The sequence below is a fragment of the Patagioenas fasciata genome, chromosome 14 (genome assembly GCF_037038585.1).
Source record: "Patagioenas fasciata isolate bPatFas1 chromosome 14, bPatFas1.hap1, whole genome shotgun sequence".
Lineage (NCBI taxonomy): Eukaryota > Metazoa > Chordata > Aves > Columbiformes > Columbidae > Patagioenas > Patagioenas fasciata.
In genome coordinates, this window is record NC_092533.1 from 126272 (window position 1) to 139163 (window position 12892).

A 12892-nucleotide genomic window follows, 5' to 3' on the forward strand; every position below is an offset into this window, starting at 1 on the left:
GAAAATTAGAGGGCTCAGAAATAGCAAGGTTCCTACAGCCTTCACAACTATGGGCAGTCAATCAGATGTGAGAGAAGTGTTTGCCTCTGTATGATTCCAACGGAGGTAAAGTGCAAGTCTGAAAGTCCAGGAAATATTTCATCTTTTACAGATGTTCTTACCCATACATTCAGCTTTAATGGGCATTTGTAGTCACTTCTTAGACACATATCTACAGAAAGGCACGCTTCACTGGTTATTATGCTTACAGAACAGCTAGCTTTACTTAAAATATGTCCTTTGCTACTCTCAGTTAACAACCGTTTTTGAAGTTCTTTGTCCATAGCTTTGGAATCAAAGTTATAGAGCAACCCATCAGAAGTGTGATCTTCTGTAGGCTTTATACCCCCACTACTTCATGATGATAATTGCTTTAATAACTGAGCACTCGGTCTGATTTAGTTACAGGAACGGACAAGAGCACCTACAGATGGGTATCCCAAGAGGTACTGAAGTGCATAAACAATTTCATAATGTTGTTCATGTTCTGCTCCCCTTCCCAATTCTGGTGTTACTCAAGCACATTTAAATATATTTCAGATTAGCTTTTTTGGTGTTGTTTTCAAGACTTGCCTACTTTTGTAACTCTCGCTATGTTGGGCCGTCTGTGAAGCCATGTCCAGTAACAAAAATCTGCACCGGCAACTTCCTTATTGGAATTCCATAGCTGCAGTGGTAACAAAAGCAGCAAGCCTCAGAGCACAGGGGAAAGCATCGCAGAAGCTCCCTGTGCCATCCGTTTTCTGGCAGCCAGCCTGTGGCTTCTTAAGAGAACAACTAAAGCCTTGCCTGTGTGCAACACACGAATGCCAAAGCTTGCAGGGAAGACAAAAGAACCAAAACACATTCTTGCTGTCATCAGCCATTTGTGAAGGAAAAGGATGCAGAATGAGTCTGAAGGATTGATGATGTCTGCTTTGTTGCAGATTGCAAATCTCATCTCTTTTAAAAGGTTGCAAATTAATGACTATAAACTTCACTGGCAGGTGAAGGTAGAACGCCCCTAGAAATTCTCAGAACAACAGATAACACAGAACTGTCTGTTCTTGCCTTCATTTAGCTTCTCCTAAATTATATCAGCCAACTTCCACTACACTGACTAAGAGCTGTCTGAGATTACCAGTGTGATTAACGTTGAGATACTGGCATGAACATCCATCCCTAAAAGAAATAGATTATGAAAAAGACCTCTTAGAGGCCGAAGGATCTGTGGTTATTCAGGTTTTGAAGCTAGATGCAAGTCACCCTGGGGTTTTTTGCCCAGTATATATGCTTATCTGAAAAGGAATAAAAGAGTCACGTTGATGGACTTCAATTATACTTCATTTGGAAAAACATCACTAGGCACCATCCCTTGAAAAGGCGGCTGCCAACCAGAGTGCAGACAGGGGCTGCCAGGCTGCAGCCAGCACCGCTTCCCGTCCGCTTCATACGAGTTCACCAGGAGCTATTAAACCGACATTTGTTATCTTCACTGCTCATAAAGAACACACTGCTAAACCTGAAGACAGCCTTAATCTCACCCCCATGCAGGGAATTTTAGCACTTACCATACAAGGGTTTATTGCACAAAAGCTGTACTCTGACTATAAAACACAGGCATATTGTGCTTGCCGCTAGAAGCATCTCTAAATGAAGGGGGAGCAACACAGTGGAGAGCAAGAAGTACACTTCCTTGCAAAGCCGCTTCAGTACCACCTGTGGGAAAACTGATGTTGCTTGCAAGGATTTTAATAGAATGCAGGCAGGGTATAGGTGCAGTAGGTGTAAAACAACACTCAGTCTTTTCACCAGTCACAAAAGCTGTAGCAGTGAAAGGAGATATTATGTGTTTTGCAAGGGCTGCCCTAGCACAGACAATTCAAGAAAGAGTGAAAAGTTCAGCCAAAAATGTAGGCAAGAGCTGAAGCTGCAGCATGCAGCCCTGAGGTTGCACCAAAGGCTTCTGAAGTATATGGGAAGCACCTCAAACCTTCACAGGTACGTCTGTACTATATGGCCACGGCTATAACCTACATGCATGACATTCAGCTGGGTTTAGACTAACTTCACATACCCAAGACTGTAACCCAGCAGACCGTTGGTACCTGAACAAGCTTTAAACAATGCATACATACCCCAGCGTACACAATACACTGCACAGCAGATGGATTACAAGGGCTGACAAGGCTGGTCATGCTACATATTTAAGGAATACTTCACTCGACTTTGAAATAAGGGCACATCTTTATCAAGTATCAGCCATTCAAAAAACAGCAACACTACAAAATTTCTAAACATTGAGTGGATAGGATGAAACCCACTAATTGGAATATGGCCAAAGATGTTACAAAAGACATACTGCTCCATTTGAAGACCATAGGCTTCTTAAACTTGTCCCTCAGCAAAAACGAGTCTTTTCCACAGAAGCAACAGGTTATCCACAGCGAGAAACTGTTGTATGTGGGGAAAGAATCAGATCACTGCTCTAGGAAGGAGTTGTGTTGCACCTGTTGATTTCTGTGATACTGTTTTTCCCATGTTTCTCTCCTTCAGCTCAGACACTGTTATTTAAAATGAGGTCCTCACTTACCTTAGATTTCTCCTGATGCAGCTCAATTTGAATGTCTGTCAGCTTGGTCCTGAGTTCCTCATTGGCAGCCTGTAGGGCAACGATCAGGGCCTCAGGCTTTTCGCCCTTGCTACGTCCTTTTTTTGACATGGTTTCTTACCAGTGAGAGTCCACCTGTTCAGTTATTTCAAATATGGACTGCCATGTTTTCCTGCTCCTTTCAGTGCCAGTTAGTTCAGCACCCACTGTGTGACATTCCTTGAGGTCCTGGACTCTGATGCTTTGGAAGCCCTGCAAGAAATAAGACGCACTATCATTTGTCAGGGGACACTGCAGCACGACAGTTGACATGGTTACAGAACACAAGAGATAGCTCACTTCTCCACAGACCACGGTCTTTATCTGAAAACCTGCAAGGGAGATGGCAGCACCACCAGGCTTCTGTATGCAAGTCCGGTGTACTAGTGACGATTCCAAATAGTCCCTTCTAACGTCCTCAGAAAGTGGCACCATGCAATGAAGACAGGAGCTTGTTTACCATAAGGATTAGTGCTGTTGAAAGTACAGGACTAGAAAGGACAGGTCACTTAATCAAAGCCTTGCAGTCTTTAAGCTTTTTTTTCCAAATTTTGCTTTAATAGAAGGATTTGGCAGCTGTCTAAAAATGCCTCTGGGAATGCCAAGATGATTTGCAGTGGTGTAGCCACAGAACAGTTGTCCCGAAGTCACAGATGTCAGTTACACCATAGAAATCAGAGAAAAAAAACCTACCTCCTGCACAGAATTTTTACCCTTAGATCCAACAAGAGATTTACTCAGTTATTTAGGGTATTGCTCCACAACCAGACCAATAAGTACAAGGGTGATTTTTCAGCCATTTTCTTACACCACCCAGTATAATCGATGTGTGGAATAAGTTTTATGGATGCAAAATCTTAGGACAGGTGTACACTACAGAAAAACAATTTTTACATTAGTAAGTTTCCACCTCTGTCTGGTAGATAGCACTCTTTCCCAGATCACCAAAACCAGGGTTGGGTTAGAGCAGATATAATCAAACCAAGGGCTGACAAAAAAGAAGAGAGATGTGTCACAGATGCATAAGCTCTTCCCTCTTTTCTTGAAAACTGGTGAAATACTGCTCCCAGGAACCCACCTGTCTCACATCAACACAATGGTACCCACACCCACAGCGCGAGAACAAAGCGAGCTGCACCAGGGAGGGTTCAGACCTGACATTAGGAACATTTCCTTACTGAGAGGGCGGCCAAACCCTGGACAGGCTTCCTGGAGAGGCGGGTGCTGCCCGGGCCTGTCAGCGGTCAGGAGGATTTGGACAGCGTCCCTAATACCCCGCTTTACCTTTCGGTCAGCCCTGAAGGGGCCAGGCGGCTGGACGAGGCGGTCACTGCAGGTTCCTGCCAACTGGACCATTCTGTTCGTAATTCCAGAAAGCCTTCAAGGCTACGGAGCTTCCAAATAAATTGTGCTTTCTAGCTATAGAATAAGGCAAAATACTCACCACTAAATCTAAGGCACAGGCAACGCAAAACGTTAATCACAGGGATTTATTTTTAGGGTGTAGTATCTTACAGTCTGCCACAGAGGGAGACATGAATGCCTGCGCCTTTCGGAGGATAAAATCCTAGTTTACAGCTGACACAAGGAATGGCAATATCACATCATAATACAGCCACTGGGGTTTTAACGTCTGGTTGGTAACTGCACCAAATAAAAATGTGGACATTAGACAAACACCATCATCATCCCTATATTCACTTTTATTTGATAGCATTATTATTCCCATCTGTGGCTGCTAGCAAAGAGAATGTTTGGAGATCTGGTTTGCAATGTTGGAAAAGATGTAGTTTCCCTGTTTGGAGATGGCCCAAGTGCTGAAAAACGCAGAGAAAGGGACAGTGCCCAGCACAGCGACAGCGGTGAAGCTTCGCAGGAGCACTGATCAGTGCTCTGATGCCAGATTCCAGGCAAGATTTTCTGCATCACTGTGAGCCTGCACATTCATTTTCATTTTCTACTTACTTCAAGTACAAAACAAACAGAATCATAATCTCCTGTGCTCAAATAGAAGCAAAGATACCTCCAAATATAAAAGTCTGTTTAATTCAACAAAAAGTTGCATGCATCAGTAGGAGGAAGGGAAAGAATGGAACTTCATTTCCCCGTGTTTTAACCCAAGAGGGAATTCTGAGGCTGTTTCAGTGAACCTGACCAAACCCTCATTTGAAGGTACAGCATTTCTTGCAGCCCATCACTCCTCCCTGTTCTTCTCCAAAGCGCTACAATGACACCATCAGGACATTGCATAATAACAGCAGCTTAATCCTCAGTCTGATACAGAAAAGTCACTTGCAACCTGCAGACTACATTCCCCAGAATGCTGTTTGTACAACTGAGAGCAAGCACAGCAGCCACTAACTGTGCCTCCTCAGCACCTCTCAATGGTCAATGTGTCTCAAGCACAAACAACTTGATGGCAAGTGCCCTTCTCCCAGGACTTCTCAGGGGCCTGTGGTCCATGGGAGGTAGAAACGTATTCCCGACTGATGAGAAAGTGCACCCGGCTACTGTGAGGGCCAAAGAGGATGAGTCACCCGTATACCCCTGCACATGCCCAAAAACTGAGCAGTTCTTCAATGCGTGATAGCTCCTTTTAGATAGGAGGTATTCTTAATCACTTTTGGAAGCAATAATTTAGATGCGGGCAATGGCATGGGTACAATAAACAAGGAGACAAGTTATGCTCAGCACAGATTAGGCTAGAATTTGGAACACAAAATGTTGACCAAGAGGCAAGCATGTATTCATGCATGAAAAAGCCACATAGAAGTCCACTGTCATCAGAATATTTACTGACATGCTAAAAGTAATGAGAAACATGAGGCTTGTGTGTTTCCAAATCGAACAGCACTATGCTTTAGTTTCTTGGTCAGCATCATTTACTTCTTCGTCCTGCCAAAGACCCCAGCACGATCACTGAAGAAACAACAACGATCTGCACAACAGACCACGACCTTCACGGAACCCCATAAGTTCACAATATGACTCTATAACCAGAGGGCTGCATCTGCCCATGAGATTGTACTGACCCTACTGAGTCTGAAGGCATGAAATTCTAGAGCAGATCATGATTAACACTGTAAGACAAATCCGCTCTGTGCAATTTCTAAATCTCTTCCCTTCTCAGCACGAAAAAACTCAGAAAGTCCTGCAGGGTGGGAGGAGGGAAGGAAGGGGGTCACATCTGAGTAGATTTCTATACAGTCTCAAAATCTAGAGCTGGTTTAAAAAAATTCATAAATTAAGTAGTGTAGAAAATCCTGAAAATTAAGAATTTCCCTGTCTAACAGAAAACAGATGGAAACTTTGATATTTCTGTTTTGAAAATATCGAAAATGTCTTGTTAAATTGAGCTGCTGTTGCAAAATCAATGCAGCACTGTCAAGAATACTGTTCTGCTTTATACGCTATGCCACACTTAAAAATGAAACGGCCGTATCAAAATCAAGCAATTCCATCAAACCAAGTTCTAATTAACGGTTGAAAACTGTAGCAAAAGGGTTGCTTCAGTTCACACCACCTGTGAATGTTGTGCAGATGTATTTACCAAAGCTGTAGTTGTTCGGCAGAGCAGCTTTCACAGCATAGAGAAAACAACCTTAGCAGACAGCAGCCGCGCTGCCCAGCTCGCGTCCCGCCGCGGCCCCACGGGCTGGGGAGGAACTCGCCGCCCTGGCCGGGGGGGAGCAGACCCCCAGTGAAAATACAAAAAAATCCTTCCCTACCCTGAAGGGGAGTGGAAGTTTTCCAGAACTGAGAGTTTTCAGAATGAGACACGGACACTAATTAAACACACTATTTAAGACTGGCAGGACTGTCAGGAAAAGGATGAACTGCACCAGCCTGCCCAGTTCATTGCAGGACAGAGGTCTAAAAAACCACTTCAGTGGTTTTGTACTTCGAGCATTGTTCCAGACCTATTCCTACTTTACTAAAAGGATGTTTTTGTAAATGCATTTTGTGCAAGTAGGGGCACACTCACCCATGGCCAGTGACAACACGCACAGCGTGAAAGAGGAACATTGCCGTTCCCAGAGTGTAGAGCATCGAGTTCTCCTTTCTTTGATTCTCATTTTAACAAGTCAGGAAAACCACCTTTTATTTAACTAAAAAGCATATAAACAAGAAAACAACAGTGAGGGAAAGTTCATGCTCCGTATCTTTCTCTTGGAAACCCTTCCTCTTCTTTCTTCCTAAGGCCATAGCCCTGACTGTCTATTGTCTTACAGCTATCAGAGGAGGATATTTTACGTTCACTACTAAAGATTGTCAGATATCTAGGTAATTTTTCTATTTAAAGTAAGAGGTTAACTTCTGAAAGTTTTTGCCGTTTTTTTAGTTCAGCTCCTGCCACAGCAAATACGGGTAGATCCCAACATAAAGATGAGCAAGAAAACTGTGCATTCTGCCTCCCACACTCATGTCCAACAGCACAGATCTCTACAATGAACAGTTTTCTTTTCCAGACACCTCACTTCCACCCAGATCAGTCCCTCCTACAACCCCTTAGCAGCCTGCAGTTCAGTATAATTTCAATGTATTTTCTTCTCCCACCGTATCACTGTCAATGCCCTGCAGAACCTCATGTACACACTGCTCCAATTTCCCATGTCCTACATCCCTCTTGCTCTTTCCTTCCATTTTCTGGGAAAAGAATCTGAGTGTTCCTATCACCAGGCAAAGATTAAGCCAACATGAATTACAGTTTGTCTCTTCACATCAGCTTTTCAGCAGAAACGTAAACACATTAGCCATTTCTATGCATCTTTTAGAGTCAAAATACCTTTAAAAATAGAAACATTGCACGCAACATTCACTAGAAACACTCAGGATTATTCACTTATGAATACACTATGACCAGAGTTGGTCTTTTCCATTTCTGAATTGTTGTGATTCTTACTTTTCTATCACACGTGGAAAGAGGCTCTTTCAACACGCCTGGAGCCCGTGAGTTTAGCAACGGTCTGAAACAGAACTCTCACCGGGTAACATCAGAAACCTTCTTTTCCATTAACGGCTAAGGGACAAGGAAGTGTCATTCCTGCCCACCTGACCAAACAAATCGAACGAGAACACACCACACGACATCGTACGCGGTGACTTCAGCAGCTCTCGTCACGCAAAGAACAGGACTCAACAAATAAACCACCAAGACACAGTGAAACTCGTGTTGAATGTAGAATTCATCCTTACAGTTTACTATTTAAAAACTGCCCCTGAAATTTGCAGGTTGATTTTTAGCTGAACTGTGCTGTTTTAAAAATGGAAGCATCAGCTAATATTGATGAGGGGAGCAGCCCCCTCCTCCCATGTAAGCAGGTGATGGCTCGGACTCTCAGCTGGTGAAAGCGTAAGTGCAAAATGCCACCCGTTAAACCCAGCTGAGATGCTGGTTCATACATGACATGGCAAGCTACAAAAAAATTAAAAGGTTACACTTATAAGACAGTCAGGATACTGCCTTGAGCACACAGATTTCCATCAAGGCTGCACCTAAAACCAGAAAAATACGCTAGTTTCAGTGGTATTTTAATAGGCACTAAGCTGTTGTTTATCATTGCAAACCAATTTCCAAGGACAATGCTTCCATTCTCCTTGAGATCACCTAACACAGGCGAGATCACTGACACACCGCATATTCCAGGAACACGGCAACACGTAGGCCATGCTGCGACCTACGAAATACAGGACGCAATTCAGAAAGACCTGCCAACACAGAGCCCCGAGCGCGGGCTGGACACCGCCAGGACGCGGTGACACCGCCGGTGCGCGGGGACGCGGTGACACCGCCGGGACGCGGGGACGCCACCGGGACGCGGGGACGCGGTGACGCCGCCAGTGCGCGGGGACGCGGTGACGCCGCCGGGACGCGGTGACGCCACCGGTGCGCGGGGACGCCGCCGGGACGCGGTGACACCGCTGGGACGCGGGGACGCCGCCGGTGCGCGGGGACGCGGTGACGCCGCCGGATACGCACGGGGGTTCCACCGCTGCCAGCTGTGCCCCTGAAACACTCACCAGACACGCTCCAAACTTGCAGGTTCATTCTTAAAAGCATTTCCAAGCTAATTAACGCAACCTTTTGCTTAGTTACACACTATTGAACAGTAACTAACACAATGTAAATTACTCCATCTTCTTCAACAGTCCCCACATACTCTTTGCTCATCTAAGACTGATTGTAACTTCCCACCAGAGAGGGGAGAAGGGGCTATCACTAAGAGTTGTATTAAATTAAAGCAGATTCTCCCAGCTGATTCTCCAAAAATTACTGCATCTTGTTGTTCTGTTCCTCACCGATGCACAGAGAGGGAATCTATTATAGCAGCTTGCAGAACCTTAAATATTAAGTACAAATAAATACAGTGCAAAAAACCCCAATGACTTATTTAAGAATAGCAGAACTTCAAGAACAAAAATAACATTCACGTTCATGGAAATATGCATATAAGATCTGTATTAATACAACTTTAAGTCTTTTTTAATTAAGCACTAAAATATTTCCACACCAAGCCTACCCCAAGTGCATGCAAAACAGTACAGTATTGATTCTAATTAATTAAAATGTAACATCGCTTGTGACATTAAGAGTTCTAAGGATTTGGCATACACTATAGAAACGAATATTGAAAAACATTTCTGCATCCGTTTTAAAAGAAAATAAACTTAGTTAATTTTAGCAAACCAGTGCACACACAGCAGAAAAAAATCCAGCAGCTCTGACTCTACCATTTCTCCCAACTTTATTTGCTTACTCATTATTGATGAGCTTAAACCTCCTGGGACCTCAATGCATTTTTCAACAGCTATTTCTCCTTTTCAGTTTTAATTTCTGCGTTACCTAGACCCTTTGTTTACAGTCCATACAATGTAAGTTTTAATAAGTCTTCCCTCTAAACACTTAAAAGAATATTATAATAAACAATTTCAACAAAATTCAACAAATAGGTTGACAATTGGAGTACAGGTGTTAAATGGTAACTGAGATCTGACCTCCCAGGTGTAGATGAGGGAAATGCATAAACTGAAAATGGGAGACAACGTGCATTTTAGCGTCAGTTGTTCTCAGGTCAAATAATTAACTTTGGGTTTTTTGATAAAATAATCTGAGATAATGTTATGCTTTGCATTATTATTTTTAATATAAAAGAAGAGCCATATACCACAGCAGCTGTTCTACCTGAATAATTTTCTCAGGTGTATCAGTTTGCTCTATTATTCACCACAAAGTCACATTTCATCCAAAGTCAGAAATGGAATCGTGGCCTATCCAGTCTTCATTTGTAAGAACGGGATTTCACTATGCAGCCGCGTACCAAAATGTACCGAAATGTACCAAAATGTTGCTGCCTCTTCCTGTCTGACCACACTGCGCAGGTGGTCACTTCGCTTCTCTTCCGACCACAGCTGATGCAGACTGTGTAACATACAGAACCGCTGTGACGCCCAAACGTGATCTTCCAGATTAAAAAATGGTCCTAAATTTTCCAGGATGTGTGACGGTTTCTCAGCCGCCCACCAGTGACCCAAATACACGTCAAGCAAATCATACAGCACTGTAATTTTTAGTGAGATGAACTGAAAGCCTGCATTCCCCAACGTGGTTGCCTGCCATTATTTTCCCTCTAAAGTTCACTGGATGTTTCAGAATCCACACTGCACACCGGGATCCACACGGTTTGCCTGTCACTTACAGAGAAGCTGCATTTACACTCATTTAACTCGACAGCATTTAGTCTGGCAAGACCACAGAGCTTTACCATTGAATTTTCTATTTAGAGCCCCACCTCCTGGAGCAAAGACTTCTCGTCCTCATATTTTAAAGGAGAAATTCAAATAGACCTTGAAAATACAAAACCAAGAAGTACTACAAAAATTACATTTTTCTACCCCCATGGATTCTGGATCCTGAGTGCTGATGGCAGAGAACTGCACAGGTGCTTTGCACAGATGTAGATGATTACTACAGAAAAAGCAGAAGAGAATCCACCTGTGAGGACGAGAAGATCAATCTGTTATAATCTAGCACAGAGCAGACAATCAAAGGATCCAGATGCAGAGAGGAACTTCGAGGAGGCTATCTGCTGGGAATTTGTACTTATGTGTTTCTAGCTTGGTCAAACATGTCATTGTAAATTCAAGTAAAATATTTTTTAAAAAAACAAAATCAAAAACATTTGGTTTCCAATCTTAGAACCCAAACATTGCATCGCTATGCGCAAAGATTAAAGAGAAATCTGACAGAACCCAGAAGATACAAAGAGTGACTGACGAGAAAGCGACTGAAAGTTCAGGTATCTGGTAAATGACCATGACCCAGTAGTGAAAGCCAAGCTGTAAGCATCTTCAGTCTCCCATAATTTGGTTAAAAAGAAGTTATTATTAACAAATTACTTGGATTTCAACTGCTCAAGTTACACCTGAGTTATAGCAGCCTTATGACAGGAAAAATCCATCACCATACTTTTTAATTGTTTTTTACAGGAGGACTATTTTCTTACGCTTTTTTAAACCACAATATCAACTGTCTATCAAATGGATGAATAAAAATAACAACTGAAAATTATTATGGACACCGTTTTGCCAGTTATGTTTCACAGCATTTTCCTGACTTGAATACCCTGAGGTCACTGAGGCTTTGCAATGACAGAGAAATTATGCAGCACCTTTCCAGCTACATTAAGGCCTTGATAATAAAGTCTAACAGGATCCAGCATACAAGCATGCACTACAAGAGTCAACACACAACCATGTTTCAGCTGTACCTTATGTTCAGTTCCTAATAAGTAGGACATGGAAGTTCTTATTCAGAAGATTATTTAGCTGGGAATGCCCTCTGGAAGCAGAGGGATTATCAGAAGCCACTAAAAGGTGACGAGGTTACCCAAACGGAGGCCAAGGCAATGCATTAGCATCCGCAATATCGCAGAGCCTGAAGTTAAGCTTGGGGTGGACACTGTGAAATACCTGGCTTGAATTAATCTCCAGGTAAGGGCCATGTTTCTCTGCCTCGGGCACCAACAGAACAGTCAGTCCAAGATCAGCAAGTCAGAAAGGTGGCAGCGTCTGTCACTCGCAGCCTGGTCCCTCGAACTGGCAGCTCACTGGCAACCAGAGAATGCCAGCAGCCCCCCAGCTGCCTCAGTTCTGGGAGAGGGACAAGGCCACAGGGGCAATCACATCAACAGCTTCTGGCAGCCACCCCACCAGGCATCTCCTGCGGAAACCCCAACAGAAACTCTCCAGCCTTTCCTCCCTGAGGCTCCTCCTCAGGATTTTGCTCACTGCAGAAGTAAGAGTGGAACTGGACGCAACCCCATTAACTTGATCAGAATCACAGAATATCTCAGCTTTGAAGGGACCCATGAGAACCATCAAGTCCAAGCACCTGCACCTCGCAGGACCAACTAAAACTAAACCATGTGATTAAGTATCCTCCAGATGCTTCTTGAACTCTGCGAGGCTTGGTGCTGTGACCGGTTCCCTGGGGAGCCTGTTCCAGTGACCAACCACCCTCTCAGCAAAGAACCTTTTCCTGACGTTCAATGTGAACTTCCCTTGTCGCAGCTCCATTCCATTCCCTATGTCCTGTCACTGGTCACCTCCCCCTCTGCTGCCCCCCCATGAGGAAGGTGCAGACGGCGATGAGCTCCCCCCTCAGCCTTCTCTTCTCCAAGCTGAACCAAACAAGAGAGTCTTGTCCTCGAGGCCTTTCGCTGTCTGCTCGCCCTCCTCTGGACACACTCTGATGGCCCAAAGTCATTGCACGGAGGCAGCCGTGGTGTCCTTTAATTGTTACAGAACTACTTACAGACCACCCATGTCTTACAGCCTCTTCAACAACTACCAGATAACCTCTCTCGCCACCCTCATAACCATTCCCAGAGAACCTTTCAGAATCACCAGATACTGACCTCACTCAAGTGCCAATCTGAACCTGGTCAAGTGCCAGCAAAGCTGGCATTTACAGCACAGCAGGACTGGATTTGAAATCTGTACGGAGAGTAGCAGGCCAGATCAAGAGAAACAAAACCTGAGCCAGAGCAGAAGCAATTACCCTTATGTTACTGCCTGAAAAGGGATAAAACTCTCTTGATGGGCCACCCAGTCACCTAGACCAGGCATGATACGTGCACCTGTGCAGAATTTGACCCAGCAAATCAGAGACACTGAGAACAGGACTCCAATGTGTCACCGTACAGTGATGCATACAGCAGTATC

The 12892-nt window shown here is 44.0% G+C and overlaps 1 protein-coding gene across 3 annotated transcripts in view; it reads right to left on the minus strand.

Annotated features, from left to right (window-relative positions):
* The window catches only part of JAKMIP2 (janus kinase and microtubule interacting protein 2), a 42364-nt gene that overhangs the window by 27828 nt on the left and 1644 nt on the right, over window positions 1-12892 (minus strand). For all 3 annotated transcript variants that reach the window (XM_071814579.1, XM_065848958.2, XM_065848961.2), the window contains exon 2: window positions 2612-2881. In XM_071814579.1, coding sequence (XP_071670680.1) covers window positions 2612-2740 — 129 coding nt within the window. In that variant the 5' untranslated portion in view covers window positions 2741-2881. The remainder of the gene's footprint in view (window positions 1-2611; window positions 2882-12892) is intronic.